This window comes from Mustela erminea, chromosome 11 (assembly GCF_009829155.1).
Source record: "Mustela erminea isolate mMusErm1 chromosome 11, mMusErm1.Pri, whole genome shotgun sequence".
In the NCBI taxonomy this organism is placed as follows: Eukaryota; Metazoa; Chordata; class Mammalia; order Carnivora; family Mustelidae; genus Mustela; species Mustela erminea.
In genome coordinates, this window is record NC_045624.1 from 12,514,194 (window position 1) to 12,534,095 (window position 19,902).

General features: G+C 47.1%; 2 protein-coding genes and 1 long non-coding RNA gene across 5 annotated transcripts in view; 1 reads left to right on the plus strand and 2 right to left on the minus strand.

Moving 5' to 3' along the window:
- The window catches only part of WEE2 (WEE2 oocyte meiosis inhibiting kinase), a 34,414-nt gene extending 28,137 nt beyond the window's left edge, over nucleotides 1-6,277 (minus strand). The window contains exon 1 of the mRNA XM_032305119.1: nucleotides 5,933-6,277. Within this exon, the coding sequence (XP_032161010.1) occupies nucleotides 5,933-6,277 (345 nt within the window). The remainder of the gene's footprint in view (nucleotides 1-5,932) is intronic.
- A 6,588-nt stretch (nucleotides 6,278-12,865) lies between these two features.
- LOC116568501 lies at nucleotides 12,866-18,406 on the minus strand. Its single transcript, XR_004276651.1, has 3 exons — nucleotides 18,337-18,406; nucleotides 17,771-17,838; nucleotides 12,866-13,095 (listed from the first exon to the last, which is right to left on the minus strand). It is a non-coding gene; the product is annotated as an uncharacterized LOC116568501 (long non-coding RNA).
- The window catches only part of DENND11 (DENN domain containing 11), a 53,054-nt gene continuing 48,421 nt past the window's right edge, over nucleotides 15,270-19,902 (plus strand). For 2 of the 3 annotated variants that reach the window (XM_032303900.1, XM_032303901.1), the window contains exon 1: nucleotides 15,270-15,630. In XM_032303900.1, the coding sequence (XP_032159791.1) occupies nucleotides 15,363-15,630 (268 nt within the window). In that variant the 5' untranslated portion in view covers nucleotides 15,270-15,362. The remainder of the gene's footprint in view (nucleotides 15,631-19,902) is intronic. The other variant, XM_032303899.1, reaches the window with a different exon arrangement.

The following is a 19,902-nucleotide window of genomic DNA, read 5'->3' on the forward strand; positions in this document are numbered from 1 at the left end:
TCAATGATGCGGTGATGCCTATTTAGCCCATAGTGACAAGTCCAAATACGATTCTCACCCAGGTCCCTGGTGATGCCCACTGGTTTACAGTATATGACTTAAAGGACACCTTCTGCATCCCTCTAAGTGAAGAAACACAGCCACTAATTTGCTTTTGAATGGGCCTCACCCTTAAGCCCGCAGTCTGTTCAATGAACTTGGATTGTCTTGCCACAGGGACTTAGAGACTGTCCTCACTCTTTGGGGCTGCACTTAGCAAAGACCTCCCTGATATCTCCCTGCTTCAAGGAACTATAGTTCCATACGTGGATAATATTTTAATCTGTAGTCCCACAAAAGAAACATCGGATAGTAATTCCATAACTTTGCTTAATTTCTTGGCAAATAGAAGGTATTATGTCTTCCCTAAAAAGGCACAAATATCAAAACAGAAAGTACAATATTTGGGGTATGAGCTAATACCAAGTCACTGAACCCCATCTACTGACAGAAATTTTAAAAATAAATAAATAAATAAAAAGGCAGCATTAGGTCCTGAACCGCCAGCTACAAAAAAAAAAAAAAAACAACTCTATACTTTCCTAGGCATGGCAGGATTTTGCCCGCTGTCGATTCCTGGATTTAGGTTCTTAGCCAAACAATCGTGTAATTCAGTCAAACAGATAAAGAACCTGTACCCTGGGTGGAAGGCCCAACAGAAAGCGTTTCAAACATTTAAAGCTAAGCTTTCATCAACCCCAGCTTTGGCTTTACCAAATTTAGAAAAACCTTTCACTTTATGTGTAACAGAAAAACAGGGACAAGTCTGGGAGTTCTTACCCAGAAACTAGGAAATGAAACAAAGTGGGTGGGCTATTTTTCCAAAGTCACTTGATAATGTGGGTGGCTGGCTTCTCTTCAGGCAGAGGCTGCAACAGCCCTCCAGGTAGAAGCAGCTTCCGAACTTACTCTGGGACAATTCTTGACAGTGAGGACTCCACATCAGGTCCAAAGGGTCCTAGGGACCAAAGGCCACCAATGGATGACGGGATGCCGACTTACTAAATACCAGGCTATGCTTTTAGATGAACCTAAAATAACACTGAAAGCCTGTTATACTTTATGCCTGGACCTGACCATCATACGTCTATGCTAGAACATGACTGCTCAGAGATTACTGATCGTGGTTATTCTAGCAGATCTAGATTTAAAAGATTCCCGTATTGAAAATGCAGATGACAATTGCTTTACTGATGGTAGCAGCTTCATAGGTAAGGAAAAAAAGAAAAGCCAGATACGCCATAGTTAGATAAGACCATGGAGGCAAAAGCCCTTCCAATTCCAATAAATTCTTCCACTCAAAAGACTGAATCCAATAGCATTTACCCATGCTCTTCAATGGCAAAAGGCCTAAAAATGAATACTGACTCCAAATATGCTAGCCTGGTGCTACATGACCATGGGGAAATTTGGAAGGAAAGAGGATTGTGATTATTATCAAGCCATAACTCCCCAATCAAATGTGAGCCTGAATAATTACTCTTCTTGAGGTTGGACATCTACCTAAGAAGGTAGCTATAATTCATCTCAGAGGACATCAAAATTTAAATTTAGAATTAGAATTTAAAGGAGGGGCGCCTGGGTGGCTCAGTAGGTTAAGCCTCTGCTTTCAGCTCAGGTCGTCCTGGGATGGATCCCCAAGTCGGGCTCTTGGCTCAGCAGGGAGCCTGCTTCCCCCTTTCTCTCTGCCTACTTGTGATCTCTCTGTCAAATAAATAAGTAAAATCTTTAAAAAAATAAAAGAATTTAGGGGTACCTGAGTGGCTCAGTTAAGCCTCTGCCTTCGGCACAGGGTCCCACAGGGTCCTGGGATCAGGCTCTCTGCTCAGCAGGGAATCTGTTTCCTCCTCTCTGCCTGCCTCTCTACCTACTTGTGATCTCTGTCAAATAAATAAATAAAATCTTAAAAAAAAAAAAAAAGAATTTAAAGGAAACAATTTGGTGTACCATGCAGCTGAGCAGGCAGCACAAAATAAACAAATATTAAGTCTCATACCAGTCTTAACTCCAATCAAGTCCATAACTTCAGTCTATTCAGACGAAGAAATTCACATGGCCCAGGAACAAGGAAATTCAAAAAAAAAATGCACAGAACTGGCTTATTAATAATGAGGGAAAAATCTTTATACCCAAAAATAACTCATGGAAGGCAATAAAAGGTTTACACCAGGCTACTCATTTGGGCAAAAATGCTTTGAAACCCTTAAAGATATACTTGATGGAGTAAATTTAATAGCTATAATAAAACAGATTTGCCAATTGTGTATTGTTTGGGCACAAGTAAATCCAGAAGGCGCAGTCCATACCCCCCACCATACCACTTTTGAAACCAGTCCCAAGCCATGGAACATAGCCAGGAGGAGATTGGCAGCTTGATTTCACAGACGTGCTTCCTTACAAAGACTGCAGGCTCCTACTAGTGTCTGTTGATACTTCCACTGGATAGATGAGGCCTTTCCATGTAAAACTGAAAGAACCACCAAAGTAACCAAAGGTTTGTTGAAGACATTATTCCTAGATTGTGCCTCCGTGATCCCTTCAAAATGGCAGTCATCCAGAATTCTCTTAATCATACTTTAAAATGACACCTTACTTAGTCTAGAGACCCAGAAAAACTGGGTTACTCTCTTACCAGGAGGACTTCTTAGAATGACAACTGTTCCAAAACAACCTCTAGGACAAAGCCCGTTTGAGTTACTATATGGAAAACAATTTCTTACGATAGACTTGTTATTAGATGAAGATTATAATACCTTATTAAATTATTCACTCAAGGCTGGTTCAGTTCATGTTGCCTAATATGTATTCTGATCACATGCTCCCAAAACCTGACTTAACTATGACTGAAAGTCAATCCCATGTAAGCCCCAGAAACATGGTTTGTTTAAAAGACTGGAAGCCAAATACAGCAGGGGACCTCAGTCTGAAACAGAAAGGTCCATATTGGGTTGTATTATGTACTCCCAGTGCAGTAATATTAGAGGGACACTCTTCCTGGACTCATGCAGCTTCTTCACAGGAAACCCATGAACAAACTAATGAGCTTTCTTACTCCTGTGAACCTGTAGATCTCAAACTCTTCTTCAAAAGAGGATTGAAAGGGTCTTACCACCCACAGAGTTACTTCTTTCTTTCTTTTTTTTTTTTTTTTGAGATTTTATTTATTTATTTATTCAACAGAGAGAGCGAGCGAGGACACAAGTAGAAAGTAGAGGGAGCAGGAGGCAGAGGGTGAGAGAGAAGCAGGCTCCCTGCTGAGCAGGGAGCCAGACCCGGGGCTCAGTCCCAGGACCTGGAACAGAGACCAGAGCCTAAGGCAGATGCTTAACCGACTGAGCCACCTGGGGGCCCACCCACAGAGTTATTATTTTGTCCACATTGGACTCAGCTGCTTCCACCTTTTGTAACTCCCTTGTAGGTTCCCTAGCTGGACAATGTTGACCCATAGGCAGGGACATCTCTATGCTCTTATTTGGCAGGAAGAAACTACAGAAGAGATCTTCTGCCTTCAACAATCTTAAAGATTTAAGGATCAGGATTGTTCAGGGTCGGAAATGATGAGAGAAAAAAAGGCAAGTTGAGGGCAAAACATGACCTGACACCCCACTAAACACCCCTCCCCTTAAGGTAGGATATGTATACACAACATTCCTTGGGCACTAGTAACTGCCTAGGAACAAAGGCAGGGGAAGAACAAATGGTCAGTTGATAAAGATCACAGTCACGTAGGACATGAAACTCCACTAGACTTTTTAACTGTCTTAATGATTTACAGGAAAAACACAATCTTAATAATAGACCTCCAGGAACCTATAGACCCTATTTCCCGGAGCCCTAAAGTCAATATTGGCTACATAAGCTAGAAAACCCTGTATACACAGTCACTCCTTACAATCACAACACAGGTCTTTCTGCCCGCAGGCCTGTCCCCATATTAGAATAAAAATACCTTTTTGCACTGTAAAACAGCTCTAGAATTCTTTCTTGACCATTGGGCTTGAGGATCCTACATCAAAGTCACTTAGCAAATCCCAAACAACTCTCAGTTTATCACTGTGCACCACTGACATAGTTCAGACCTTTCTCCTTTGTCAACAGATATTTGTCTCTGGATCTCTCCCACTCCATGCAGCCCTCACATGAAGGCCAATTTTTCCAAAAGCCCTTTGATCAAAATCATTTAATGAAGGTCTCAAAGCTTTCAGAAGAAAATCTTGATCTAGCTCCTGCCCACCTACTCGGACCTCGTGCCTGCATCCTCTTGCTTACAGGTCCCCATCACTAGCAACATGCCATTTTTTTAGGTATGACATGATCTTCCTCCTCCTAGCCTGGTAGCTGCTTTTCCCTTGGCCTCGAGTTCTCATTCTCTTCTTCACCTGGCTCACTCTAGATCTTTCTTGAAGACCGCTCTCAGACGTGACTTTCTTAGAAACGGCATCCCTGATCTTGAGACATAACTCCCAATTCTTTATTGGGAATTAAGTGCTGCAACACTCCCCTGGCACAGCTGATCTGAACTTTATTGTCTCAGTTGTTTATCTTCATTCATTTCATGGGCACTTTTGGACACAGTGAAGGATTTGCCAGAAGGTCTAATATCAAGGTGCTCAGTTTTAAATGAAAGTCTGGAACAGACCTACCGTGTCATGCTTCCTTGCCTGCCTACTCTGGCTCAGAGCCTCGTTCCTTCAGCCCACTCTTCCTCAGAACCACTCTCAAAGCACCCATCACAGGGTCTAGAGACGCATCTCCTCTCTTCTCTCTGCTGATGGTAAGCGCTTTGAGGGCAGAGGCCATGTCTTCTGCTCCTTTTCATACTGGGTTCTCAAAAAATAAATGGTTCTCAAAAAAATAAATGGATGATTGACTGGTTGGCGTTGGGACCATTGGAAAACCCACAGGTGGACACATAAGCGTAGTAAAGTGGTTTGTCTACAAAACAGACAAGAAGCTTCGTTCTTCCTGGGGGGCGTGGTGTGCAAACACAGCAGGAACCAAAGAGGCCTGCTGACAGTGACTATGTCTGCAGTCAGAAGCACAAATGCTGTTATGACAGCCTTAAGCACCAAGCTGAGCCAGCAGAAAGCAAAGCTCATACCAATCCTGAGGCTCACATACCATGGCACCAGGCTGTCAGAAGTAACTCTGCCCTTCCCTGGCTTTCGTGATGTGTAGCTATAGTAGGAGAATAACCACAGCAAGAATAAAGGACTAAGAAAACTACGTGGTACCTTTGCCTATTTGTCATCCTCAGCTTATAAAGAAGCCTCGACAAGTCAGCTCTTCACTCACGTAGAGCAGAAGAGCCTGCCTCTCGCTAGACTGGGGAGGACTTCCTTCGGGGAGCAGTAGCGACAGATATGGGAATATGTTCCAACAGTGAATGTGAACATTCTTAGGAGGAAATACTAGTAAATCATCACATGCACGTAGAGCCAGTTAGAGTAATGGAAAGAACCGCAGTAGACGAAGACCAAAAAGATCAGGTTTCTAGTCCTGCCTGTGCCATCAGCAAAAGCCCATTTATCCGTGAAACTGGGTTTTCTCACAGGCAGAATGCATAATAAGGATCTAGATCTCAGAATTCCTTCCAATTCCAATATTCTTTAACTAGGAATATTTTTTCCCCACCAGGATTTATTTGTGGTCTACACCAAATAGAGGCTGACATCAATGATTTGGAGAAGATAGCAAGGGGTTTAGTTCTGTTTTCTGGCAACTTTAAACTCTTCTTCATTTTCACCGATAAATACGTAATTGAGGCGATGCATAGCCCGTGCGGCAAATCGGTCAGATACACACACGCAGCCATGTCCTGCTTCTCCGTCCCCTGAGCTGAAGGGACGCAGATCGTGGCGACCCGGGTCCCCTTGCCCCACAACTTACTTACTTTGGGAGTGAAGGGGCTCTCGCCATGCAGCAGCTTGCTCCCGCTGTCCAGCTGGGTGGGTGTCTCTGGACGTTGGCTAAAGCCTGACACCGGAGTCCTCAAAACCTGTCCTGGACTCATCTTGTCCTTTTCCTGAAATGTGCCAACTTCGCAGACGTCACTAAGTGGAGGCTCAGGAGGGGCGAACTTCGCCTCTGAGCGCCGCCCCTCAGCCCTGTCTGGGGCGTGGCCCTGGGCCATCCCGCTCTCCTGTGCCTCCTCCTGTCCTACACTCTCGCTTTCTTCTTCGCAGTAGGAAAAGTTCAGCCTCTGCTTTAGCTCTTTGTTAACACTGCTGACATCCATGTGAGCCGGAGAGCTTCACGGCGCAGTCAGGGCCTGTCAAGAAGGGAGCACTCCGGAGCTGCAGAAGTGGAGAGGACAACAGACCGTGAATTGGCAGAGCCCCCCGCTGTAGCCTGCTGTTCCCTCTGCCCACTCACAGCTACCTGGAGGCGAGGCATTCGTTTGCCCACTTAAGTACCACATGTCTGTGAAGCCTCAGCTTATCCTTATTTCCAGTCTGATTAAAGAAAGCTCTAGCGACTCTCAGATCAATTAAGTCCAATTTACATGTAGAACTCTTCTGGATATCCCACATGGTCTCCTGAACCCGTGCGCTATGAGATACTGGCGAGAGAGATGGAGCCCTTTAATTTAGCACAGCTTTAAAAATACCCATTAGCCAATTCGGGGACAAGCTCATTATTGGAAAGAAATCATTTTCACCCTTTCTACCCACCGTTTAGAAATACCACACTCACCTGTCTCTGCCACCCACCTGGCGGCTAACAGCAGTTAATTAGAACTCAGCATCCCCGGGACATCGTGATCATCCTTAAACGGCCCCTGACTTATCTTGGCTGAAATTCATCTCCCTCGCAGAGAGATACCTTAGATTCCCGCCAGGCACACCTGCCCGAGTTCAGGCATCTCACGCCCTCCACCCACCCCCAGATATCAGCAGTTAAAACTTTTGGGGAACAGGACAAATTCCTAAACTGAAGAAAGCAAGCCTAGGAAGTTCAGCAACACACAGAAACGGGTTAGCATCACTTGAAAACATCAATTACTTTGCCCTGAAATGCCTTATTTTGTAAAATAATAATAATAATAATAAAAAATTTTAAAAATACTGTTTAAATACAATATTTAGTATTTACAGTATTTAAATTATTTAATTTCTTTCTTGGAGGGGCCTCTTGAGAAGAATAAAAAAAAACTGAGAATTAAAAAAAAAAAGCCACCAATATCACTTTATGGGAGAAACCACGTGAAAGTTCATCCATGTAAAAGGAAAATGATACACGGGACCCCTCCTGTACCTTCAGAGGAGACCCTAGAGGTACTGGACCCATGGAATCATTTCCATGGGCCGATGACAGAAGGGCGGAGGATAGTTCGATCCCGGCTGAAACGAAGTTAATGTCTCTTACAGTCTTCGCTTGCTTGTTGGTCATCACCCGTCTTGCATCTCCTCTCTCTTCATTCATGCCTCCGTGCCTTTCTCCTCTCCGCCTTTCCCATCTCTGACCAGTACTCCTGAGGACATTAAACCAAATGAAAAGTAACTGGGAGAACGTGAAAGCGTTTTTTCAGCTAAAGGCCTTCGCGCACGCCAGCTTTGTACAGGCGCGCACGCCGCGCACCCCAGCTTTGTACCGGCGCGCACGCCACCAGATCCTTCCCTCGCCCTTCCCTGCCCATCCCGCGCACACTGACCTTCCCAGATCATTCCACGGGGACATCCTGTTGCCCACAGCAGGCGGCAGCTCACTGCCCACCTCTGTCAGGGTCTCCCCATCCCACAGGGGTCAGAGATAAGAACATCATCACCAGGGAAAGGAGGATTCAGGTTACAAGTAAAGAAATTGGTGTGAACTAAGATTCTGGAGTTGGGAGGGAGTTCTTTGTCCACAACGATCACGGCAGGCCAGGTGATATTATTCCTTCGCTACAGCCTGGGTGTTGACCAGTGTCCCCGTCTCAGGCCATGGCTAGGTTGACTCTGTTCTCAAGCAGGGTGGGACTCACCTGAAACACTCTGAGCGTATCACTGGCCTGCAGGCAGGGCACAGGGGCTGGTTCATGGACGGTACCTAGATGGACCAAGTGGTTCTTTACCATCACCCCTCCCCCCCCCCCCCCGACTTCCCCCTTCCTCTCGGCCTTGCTAGAATTCTCAGTCACCCTCATTTATGACTACACTGTTTACCTAGGGAGGCAGCTGTTCCGGGGTCCCTTGTCACCAGCATTGATTCTGTTAGAAACTGGCACCATTTACCTGTCACATATTGTCACTCAAAGGACAATAGTGCTAAGGCTTCAGAATAAGAAAGGCAGAATGACAAGTACAAAGAAGATACTCCCAATTTGGAAAGTAGAATGATGGGAACGGGCCAGTTCCTGACCTTGATGGCCCAGGGGGATCTCCGGAAGCATGCATTTTGCCTCTGGCCCACAGCCTCACTATTTGGGGTGTCACGCCTCACTCTTGTTCTTTGTTCTCAGTTTTCTGCACAGTATGAAGAATCCCCTGTTTGCTTCAGCGTGTGTTAATACTGTAGGCAGCCATCCCAGGCCAACAGCTTCACATCGTGAGACCAGAGGTCAGACAGGAATGCAGATACTCTGTGGCAAGAAGAGAGAAAAGGGGATTTTTTCCCTTAATATCTGACCCGTAGTGGGTGTTCCCTAGGGCCTTTTTTTAATGGGCTTGGGAAAGTAAAATTAATATATCTCAGTTTTGTTTTAAATACTCAGTGTTTGGCATTTTAGAAATTTGAGTATTTTTCTTATTGTTTCAGGGGTTGCTGCAGTGGAGAAAAGCGATGTTCCCAAGGAGTACGATGGAGAAGGAAGAAGCCTGCTTTGCATCTCAGGGTTGAGGTCCCTAAGCCCTGTGCTCGGGGGAAGCTGAGTGAAGAGCAAGCTAGACTCAGAGCCCAACTCTGAACCAACCTTGGCGTTGAGGCCTTTAAAACACCAGTAGGAAGAACGGAAGTAAGAGAGTCTATCGATTCAAATCGATTCAGGAGAGGTAGAAACTCATATTCAACTTTGGGAGGGACCGTTCCTTTGTAAAAGTAAAGCTAACGCCACGGAAAATGAGCTCTTTGTTTGAGAGTCTGAGCTCCATGGAAGAACATGCTGGCCTCAATGTTCCCTCAGGAGGGAGAGTTGTTAAAAAAAAAAAAAAAAAGGCACGAACAAGCCAAAGCAAAGCTCTCACACATTATTTATTGAAGACTGAATTAGGACTGACTCATTGCAGACTCTGAAAGATACTGGTGTTGGATTATGGTATATTTGGTGGGACTGCCCACTGGGACACATTGGGAAGTCTGGTTTCCCAAGCAAGAAAGGAACATTTTTCCTCTGGGGCTTTCTGGGAGGCTGGCAGGCTCCAAGACAGGAAGCAAAGACTCGAAGAGGACTAGGGCTGCAAGCAACGTTCTGGGCCTCAGACCGCTGGGCCCGGACTCTGAAGACCAGAGACAAACCTGAGGGAACTCTAGGGTGATAGAGAGGAACGCTGGCCTCCGTCACCAGGACGTGTCCCTGGGGAGTGCGGCTGTCAGCATTCTCAGACTGGGGCCTGTGGGCCTTGCGGACTCAGGGGGGAGTTCTCTCCAGCTCACTGAGGAAAGTAGAGGACTAGACAGTATCTCTGAGGTCCCTGCCCACTCCCGTCCCATATTCTTCCTTGTCCTTATCTCGTTCAGTGTCTCATCATAACTGGAAGTGTTGCTTCATCCCCACAGAGGGAAGTTGACCGTCACTTCAAGAAAAGCGGACCATGTTCATCAGTAACAGACATTCACCAGCTCCCCGGGAAAATCCACCAGGAGCCATGACAGCAGGTGTAGACTGGCGTGGCTGCCCTGGGCTTAGGTCCACAGCAGCACGGCGTCTCAGGTGCTCCTGACTCCCCAGGGTGCTCAGCGAGGCCAGGAGCCTTGAAGGGGATCTACACTTGACCCCCTTCCTCCACCCCCCAAGAGAGAGCACACAGAAGCAGACACCTCTCACTCGCAGTGAATCCAGTGATAATTATATAAATCATTAACAATACTTTATATCTGGCCACCACGTTTCTCATTTCCAAGTGCTTACACAGCTGTATGTACTAAGTAGCATTGACAGCAGAACAGAATTCCAAGGAAAGATTATGGGCTAAGTAAGATAAAGCCTGGGGGTCATTTTAAAGCCTCATTAATTCTTTTCTTCTTGTTTTGCTTTTTCTTGTGGAAATGTTCAATCATAGCAAACGTAGAGAAAATACAGTATAATGAGTCTCCATGTACCAGTAACGTAGCTTCAAAAATTATGGGCAGCTGTAAAATCTTGTTTCATTTATATCTGCAATTTTGTTGGAGGGGGTGGGTACTGGAGGGTTGTTTTTTTGTTTTGTTTTGTTTTTAAAGCAAATCACTGACAAGATGTCTTTTCACTCACGAAGGCTTTAGCGCCCTTAAGTAAAAATCCATCCTACTTGATGAAGAAATCAGATTCTAACAAACTGCTTCTCTTGCCAAGATGTCCCATTTGCTAAGACTAGAGGGTGTCTGTCAAAATAGTTCTTAGAGACACACTGCTTGTCCACTCACAAAGACGTGGTATTCTTCTTATAACAAGAACAGATTGCTAACGTGACATCCCAATAATTTAGAGACCATTGATGTACTGTCCATATTTTAAGGAGCAGATAGTTTGAAACTATGGTCTAGACTCATTAATCTGCTGATCTGATCTCTATTATCCATGGTCAGGAAAATTTATGTGGCACTTGGCCATTCCCAGATTCTCCAACATTAGAGCGGATTGGGTTGCCTACGTGACCTGGTCCAAGGCCGTCCCCAGCCACAGAGATGAGATCTCTGCTGTGAGGGCTGGGGCTCAAGAAGTCACTAGTAACTTGGTTGAACATCACCAGCCATTTCTTCATGCTTCAGATCCAGTTAAAAGATCCCCACACTGAAGTTTTACCTTCCTAAAATAAAGCAAAGCAAATGCTCAATGACTGGGGGGAAGTGTGATAAGGAAGAGTTACAGCTCTTCCACAGAGGGTAACCACCAGAAACTCTAAAGATAGAAACTGTCAAAAGTGGGTGTCCCTGAGGTGGGAGAGGGGTCTTGGGCCAGGGGTGGAGGAGAAGGAAATTGCTGCTCCCTGTATGTCCTAAGTGTCATTTGATTATTTTGCCATGGAGATCTACTTATTAAAAAAGAGTAAAAAGAGAAGACTACCTCTCTAAGAAATAAAAAGCTTACAAGACTTGTAAGAATAGACACATCCATGGGGAAGTGTACACATATTAGTAAATACCAGGAATTCAATATTGCAATTTAAAGGGGAATTATAAATCATAGGAATTGAAAGAATTATTCAATTGTGGTATAGCAATTATTGGTTACCAAATTCAATAAAAATTTGAGTCTCACTTCATTATCACTTTTGCAATATGAACATTGATTAGATTAGGAGGTCATATGTGGAAAACCAATGTATAAATCACTAAAAGAATAAAAGTGAATATCGATCCAGTTTCTGGGTGGGGACCAAATCTCTAAATGTCAAATCAACATAAGAAATCACAAAAAGAATGGATAAGTTTGGCAAAATAAGATTTAGAACTACTAAATTTCATAAAACAATTAAGCAGCATTGAAACCATAATAAATCGGAAATAAGATTAACAAAAATTATGCCAGACAAATGTATAATATTCTTACTGTATTAAGAATTCATGTAAATTGATAGCAAGAGTGCGAAGTGCAGATAAACAAGCAGGAGGCATCACAAGCAGAAAGAGCGACCACAAATCACCAACACAGATTTTGAAACCATGATTAGATTCAGTCATAAAACATTATTTTAAAAACAAAATGCCATGTTCATCCAATAAATTGGCAAGAAAAAACTTTAAATGGTAATATCTAACTGGGACAAGAATGAAAAGAAATTGATGACCTACAGTGAATCAACAATTTGGCAAGATTATCGAAAACCTTAAAAATAAGAATATATTTCAACCCAGCATTGCCCCATCTGGCACTCTGTCATAAACCAACATCCCGAATAACTGATTACAGCTGCCCTGTCTGACACCCCTCCTTCTAGATTTCATTCCTTGCCTGATCGCTGCCTTCCCTGCTAGGCTCTAAGCCTGATGAGGAGAGATGTCGGCTTTCTTCCTAGCTGCCCAAGTACTACGTGCAGGGCTTGGCATATAACAGGCAATGTTAGTTCAGAGTGAAATTTGGCCAACACTTTAAACATAACAAAAAAAGGAAGGGCTTGATCATTGAACAAGGAGAGAATGGTTAAGTAAATTTTCAAACACACAATGGGAACCATTAAAATGAGGCATATAAGAAGTTCCTAATAGGATGGGGAAATGTTCATAGTCTGATGTTACGGAAAAAAAAGAACACAAAACTGATATACAGTATGATTTCAACATAAACGGAGAAAACTTTTAATTGCATCTTTTATTTTAAGAGATCCCCTTTTTTTTACATGCCACGAAGAATTTTAGAATGTCCCAGCTGCCGGGTCTAGCAAGGTAGCCCCAATGCGACTGTGGCAAAAAAACCTCCCACGCGGAGAGGGCGGGGACAGAAACGTGCTCATCTCCACTTTGTCGTTGGCTGGAGGGAAGGAAAACATCTCGCCCAAGAATGTGAACTGCACACCAGTGTTTGTGCTAGCTTGCATTTTGAATTCCCGCTACCAGCGTGGTCCAAAGAACCTCAAGCAGAGAACTTTTTTTTAAAGATTTTATTTATTTATTTGTCTCAGAGAGAGAGAGAGAGAGCGAGCGCACAGGCAGAGTGGCAGAGGGAGAAGCAGGCTCCCCACGGAACAAGGAGCCCGATGTGGGACTCCATCCCAGGACGCTGGGATCATGACCTGAGCCGAAGGCAGCCACTTAACGAACTGAGCCACCCGGGCATCCCTCAAGCAGAGAATTTAACTCAAAGTCGTCTTGGGTTGGTGGTGCCTTCCGATGGCTGATAAGAGCAAACCCAGTTCTCCTCCGTGAGAACACGATCTCCTCCGTGGGGCTGGCAGCACTTCTGCGTCACCATAGCGATGTTAGCAAGTGAAAAGCTTCACCCTAGAATTGGTGAAATAGAATAAGCCAAATCCTAACAATGGCCAACTTAGCGGTGAGCTTATAGATCAAAATTACTTGTAAATAATGTATTTTATACACATTTTTATGTATTATATATTTACATCATGTAGATATGTTTTTTAAAGATTTCATTTATTTGAGAGAGGGAGTGGCTGCGGGGGAGGGAGGGGGGGAGGGCAGAGGCAGAGGGAGAAGCAGGCTTCCCACTGAGCAGGGAGCATAATGCAGGGCTCAATCCCAGGACCCTGGGATCCTGACCTAAGCCAAAGGCAGGTCTTTAACTGAGCCACCCAGGGGCCCCTAGGTATGTTTTATATAATGTTTTGTAGAATGCAGATATATTCACTATTTGGGAACATAGAATTATTTTATTTCAAACTTTAAATATATGGGGTTCTAAGGGAACTCGTTCTAAAATAGAACACCATCCTAGGGTCTCTGTGACTGCCCTGCACTTCCTCTCGCCTTCCACACTCTTTGTCCACCAAAGAGTGGACAAATTTTAATTAGTTTCTAATTTTAATTAGTTTCTTTCCTATCATTTTGTGAAATTCAGCATATCCCAAGAAGATAAATCTGGTGGTCCCGTGTAGAGCCTCTTTCAGACTGTGAATGTGTGTGGAAAGGCTTGTCTTCAGCCTCATTAACATTTTCGAGCACCTGTTAAGTGCAAGATACTGGGTTAGGCCTGGCAGGAGGAGCCAGTGGTACAGAGCGGCGAGTCTCTACTTCTCTTCATCTGCTTAGTTGACAAATGTCTGTTGTGCACCTGTTATTCAAGGCCTTAGGAATCTTGATGGTAGACACGGTGGGCAGTTGAGCTATATTATACACACATATAAACGAAGACTGGGAAAGGCTCTAGGTTTAAGGCTGGGACGTCTGAGGCTTCTGTTTACATAGCAAATTATATATAGGACATATATATATATAGGATGAATGTAGTATAGAGACTATGAGTTTATTTCTTGGTACATACACAACTTGAAGGTATTAAACAAGGGGGTTCAGGATGGAGTTCATACAAAAGATCAGGAAAAAGAAGTTCCTCAGGGGAGAAAGACAAGTCAGAACCGAAAGTGATGGTTTTGGAAATTGACTATGGATTTTCTAGGAAATCCCACTTTTATATTGAGAAATACTATTTCGAATGCCTCACCCCTTGAATGTATCAGCACTAAGTAATCAGAGGAGGTGGGAATAATAGGAATAGGTATTAGAATAAGAAAGCATGAAGCGAGGAGGGAGACTTGTTTGGACACCAGATTCATCCAAGGTTCAGGAAGGCCCAGCAGTTGGCTTGCTCTCAGAAGGGCCCAGGGGATTTATGCAGGGGCTGTCCCCTGGGGGGTGTTGATGAAGACTCCCCATCCTATGTGCCCTATGTGCCAGAGATACAATGATGATACAATTGCACCCCTCTGCCCAAGGAGATGGTCAGTGACTGCCCAGGGCTACCGCTTCCAGGTCAAAATCTATGACATAACAATAATCTATTTATGCAACATTTAGCTTAAAGAAAGGGGACTGCTTTCATCGTTTATCTTTTTACCTCCACCTCCCGCTCCCAACCCCAAGGCCAGGTAAGTGACCATCCACCACTCTCTCTGGAGACCTGGTCACCCAAACGGATGAGCCCGGGGTAGGGTCCGGTGAAGGCCAGGGCTGGGCACTATCCAGCTCGGTCAAGGGCACAGCAGAGTGGGTTAGAGACACAACTACTTCCGGCCAAATACCAAAGCCCACAGCTCCGGGAAGCCAGGCCCAAGTCCAAATACCATCAGAACGGCCGGGGGTGCCTCTTCTGCTTCACTTCCCAGCCCAGCGCTAGCTTTAGCCGCACTTCCAGGATTATGTAACACATTTTTGTCACGGTCCATATGACCAGGGGAATGACAAAAATAATGATGGCGTGTAGACACGCACGGTGGTACAGTTATCCGACGGGATCCTAGGTGAGAAGGCACGTCAGCCCAGCGCAGGTGGACGGAGCCAGGTGGACGCGCGTCCGTGCCACGGGACATTTCCTGTACGCGGGCACACACATGCAGCCGTGAACCCAAACTCCGCACGCAGTTCGGCGAAGCGGGTGGGGCGGACGCGGGACTCGCGCGGGCGGGGCGGGGCGGCGCGGGGCAGGTGCGGCCTCGGGCGGTGCGGCGGCCCGGCCCGGCCCGGCGAGGGGAGTTCCCGCAGCCCGCCCCTGCGCCCGCCCCTCGCCGCCCGCGGCTCCTCCTCGCTTCGCCATGGTGGAGCGGGGAGACGCGGCGCCGCTGCTGCGCTGGGCCGAGGGCCCCGCCGTGTCCCCGCCGCAGGCCCCGGAGCTGCAGGCTGGAGGCCGGAGATGGGGCAGCGGCGGGGGCGGCCGGCCCGCCGCGGAGCCGCCCAGGAGGCGGGAGCCCGAGGAGCTGGGCGCCTCCGAGGTGCTGCTGCAGCCCGGGCGCCTGGAGCTCGGCGACGTGGAGGAGGACCAGGTGGTGGCCGTGTTCGTGGTCACCTTCGATCCCCGCTCGGGTGAGAGCCGCTCCGGAGGGGGGCGGGGGGCGGGGGGCGGGAGACGGTCGTCCACCCCCGGGGCTTTGGGGGCGGCGGGGGGAGGGGCTCGCTGCGCGCGCACCCGCACCCACACACCTGCACCCCCCCCCACACCCCGCCGGCGGGCTCGGTCCGAGCGAGCAGAGTGCCCCCGCGAGGTCTGGGCGCGGGACGCGGGGCTTTGTTCCCTGCGCCCTCCGGACCCCTCTGCTCCCGTCCCGCGGCCTCCGAGCAGAGCCGCGGTCCGCGCCCCCTCCCCACAGCCTTGTTTGCACTTCTCCAGTGCTGGCCGATCCTGAGTGCGGCCACGGGCGCGCTGGCTTTTGTTTTGTTGCTTTGCTGAAAGGTTTTTTTTCTCCCATCAAGAGCAGAAACGCCCCCCAGGTGAACTCCTGTAACGGGTTGTACCGAGCTCCCAGGTTCTCTGCTGCCCCGCCCTCGCTCCCCATCGCTCCCCGCACGGTAACTTTCCAAGCAGCCAAGTTCACTCGCTCTGACAACACATTTTGAGGAATCCGTGCAGGGAGCATTAAGGGTTGGGACTGAGGGATTAAGCTGGAGACGGATTAAAGGAGAAGCCTCCTCAAGTAGACTCTTCCTGGTTGATTTGGAGAATTAAAGGGTTATCTAAAATAATCTTGGACTTAGCCACCCACAGAGTGTCCAAGTGGACGGTAAGAGACTTCATGGGAGGGTCAAAAGTGAGTGAATACGCTTCCTCGGAAATTCTCAGGCGGCGGTGAGCAGCGTGAAGTCCCAGCGCACCTGCTCTCAGCACTGAAGGAAGCAGGGCTGGTAGTCCTTGTTATGAGGTTTTAGGAAACCCAGGCATTTTTCTGATCCTAACTCCCCATCGGAGTCCTGGAATGCAGAGTGCCTGTTAGTGAGAGACAAGGTCTGCTTCCTCCTGGTGCTCGAGGGATGGACTCTGAAGCCCTGTGTGGGCTGCCATGGGGAAAGTGTTGGGATCTTCAGGTGCCGGAAGACACAGTTACCTGGCTGGGTCACCTAACTAGGGCCAGGGATTCTAAACCAGCAAGACTCAGAAAGAAAGAGGGCCAGCAGGTGCAGGGACTAGGCCTTTCTGACTGGTTTTTGTTCCTTAGCCCTGGGGCTTTGACAATTCTTTGACGGTGACCCACTGTTGGAAGTTAATTTCACATCGCAGTGCACTCATACACGCTTGACTGACTGAAGTTCCATGAGATAGTACTGACCTCTTCTACCTGTAGTACATACTGGTATTTTCTTCCTTTTTTTTTTTTTAACACCTCCTGGTCGACTGGTATGATTAGGACTCCCAGATACCAGTAATTTGAAAAGGTACTCTTTTGACCAAAGTGATCCTTCTTACTAGACAAAAACAGATACTTTGTATTAACTAATAATATTCCCTAAGCCCCACCCCATCACCTACAGGTGAATAGATGCAGGCGTGAGACTCATTCTGGGAAACGAGGAAGGATCACTAGAAGAAACAGCAAGGGAACACCGAAGGGTCTGATTCAGCAGTGGTAGCTCCGGCAGCAGAGTGTAGGGAGGGGGAAGGAGAAAAAAAATCCTACACTAACCACAGATGGAGTTGATGACATCGAGGAGCACAGCAGAGCTGGGACCCTTCCGCTGCTTTGTCGGTCCCAGCTGTGACTGTGGTTTGGCCAGGTTTGGGTATATGGAATATTTGTAAGTGTGATGGTGTGATGTAGGTACATACAAGGGTGAGTCTATGGCATGGTTTTCAGATTAAGGTTAGTGTGGAAAGAAGGGATTGTAACTGATACTTGGACACTGCACAGGCCTTTACTCTCGGTGGCGTTTCATGTAACTGTGAGCATCGTTGATGCCCAGGGCATCCAGGAGCAAGCAGACCAAGGATGCGGAAGTCATTTGGAGCTATTAACTAGCCAGTCCACCCTCGACTCTAAGTCCAGTGTTCTTTCTGGTGTACTGCATTGCATGACCCTCTGTCCCCCAACTTTTTATCATTACCATGTCCGGGGAGTGGAGAGGAAGGGAAGGAGCCGTGGGAGAGGTCAGGGAAGAGAATGAGTGTTTCCCTTTGGTTGGTAGTTTTTTGGTTTTTTCGGAAAGCGTTGTTATTCCCTGCCATTTAACGTACCTCTCCTTTGTCATCTTTCGCAGTCGAGGATGGCACTTGGCATCCGGTAAGAGTACTCTGATAGTCCTCTGTGAAGTGAAAATTACAGGGTGCATCTCCCAAAGTGGAAGTTTCTGGATCCCCCGGGGGTCCACCAGGACTCAGAGCTGCACTGTCCCTTGCGTGGTGGGTGAGGAAGTCATGGTCTAGAGAGCTGAGATGCCCGTCCTCTGTTGCCCCGTGAGCTGGGGACGGTCACAGGACCAGGCTATGTCTCCCGGTTTTAGTTCGGTGTTCTCGGTCCGGTGGCTCAGTGGGTTAGGGCATAGTGCTAGTAACCTGGGCCCACTGAAACTTTGGTCCTTCCTTAGCCTGTGATACCAAAAATAATAAAGTGAATACTGGCTTCTTTACAAAAATCCAGAACACATCACAGATGTGTCCAGAACACATCACAATTTCTCATGTGGGAGAAATTGTCTAGACTTTCTCTTTCCTGCGTACCTCTCCACTCCCCCCACCCCATGTTTCTTCCACCTGTGTCCTGTTCCCTTCCCTAGAAGCTCCTCCCTTCTCCCCAGACCTACCCAGTCATTTACTGCCCGGCCCGTGGCGATTTCATTCAGCTTCCCACCTGGCGTATGTCCCTGTTGGCACCTGTGCACACAAGAGGGCGAGAGAGAAGGTACAGGAGGAGAGAATGCACAGCTGTGGTGCATCTGTGGGGTGGGCGTGGTCTGTGCTGCGGGAGTGGTTGGAAGAGGGTGTGAGGGAGGGGTGCGGCCTTGTTAGGGTGTGGGTGGGTGTGCACACGGGCGCGCACACGTCTGGCAGGAATACGCCGAGTGATTTGCAGACTATGGCAGTGAGACAGTAGTTCTTTTGTACTTCTGAATACAGATTTTCGGTTGGGCATCTGTAAGGAAGAATCAGAAGAAGAGAGAGGCATAAAGAATGTGATTTTCTTTGGATTCATGGCTTGACAATTATGCTGGTCAATCTATAAATGACATAAGGACTAAGGACTTTGGGTTCGAGTGGAGTAGAGGTGCACACACTCGCTCTCTCCCCCTCTCCCTCTCTCCCTCATTCAGCCTCTCCCTGGAGCTGGGCGCCCTTAGGATGGCGGTGCTGGCCATCTGGGCTACAAAGATGCTATTGACACCAGGCCCAGATGCTAACTATGCAAGCCAGGTGGGAGAGGTTTGGAAGCCAGAATCTTGTTTTTTCATTGTGTTCAACCCATGATTCAAGCCCGGATTTTTAATTTGTATTTCGTTCTTTGAGTTTCTAGTAAAATTTTCGTACTTCTGCCCACTTGTGTGTGGGCCTGTGGCAGATAAGTCTTTGGACAGAGAGTCTGACACCAGTGACTCATTGGAGTGTTTCTTGATACGAGATCTGCTTTAAAAGGCTACATCGCACCCCCAACACTGTTTCATGGGGAGGCTGGGGGGAATTCCTGTGCATTCTGTGTTTGCCTTAGGCTGCTGGGGAGGGCTCCCAGGAGGACTCTGGGGAAGTCTTGAGCGGGGAGCTGAGGTTAAGATCCTTCTTTTCCCTTTGTTCTTCCTGATGAAGGATGAATTTACTACCTGTTCTTCCCTCACCTGCTAGCCACTGCCTAAATTACACCTCAACACCTGTTTTTTTTTTTGTTTTTTTTGTTTTTTTTTTTAAGATTTTATTTATTTATTTGACAGAGAACACAAGTAGGCAGAGAGGCAGGCAGAGAGAGAGGAGGAAGCAGGCTCCCTGCTGAGCAGAGAGCCCGATGCGGGACTCGATCCCAGGACCCTGAGACCATGACCTGAGCCGAAGGCAGCGGCTTAACCCACTGAGCCACCCAGGCGCCCAACCTCAACACCTGTTTAATTTCATCTCAATGCTCCTGTTTATGTCAAGTGAGTGTGTTTAAGATACTCCCACTAATTTTAATCTCCATACATTCTCCATGAAGTCCACACAATGCAAGCATTTTCTTTTACAACAGCGGAGACGAGGGGACACAGCAGATTCGAGCCAGGTAGGTGTCCTAGACACAAGGCTGGAGCACTGCCCAGGTCACCTGACTTGCGCAGACAGTAAATGGCTCCAGCCGTGTCTGGGGAGGTGACCAAGTAGAAGGAGAAAGGAAGATTTGGAACATGATT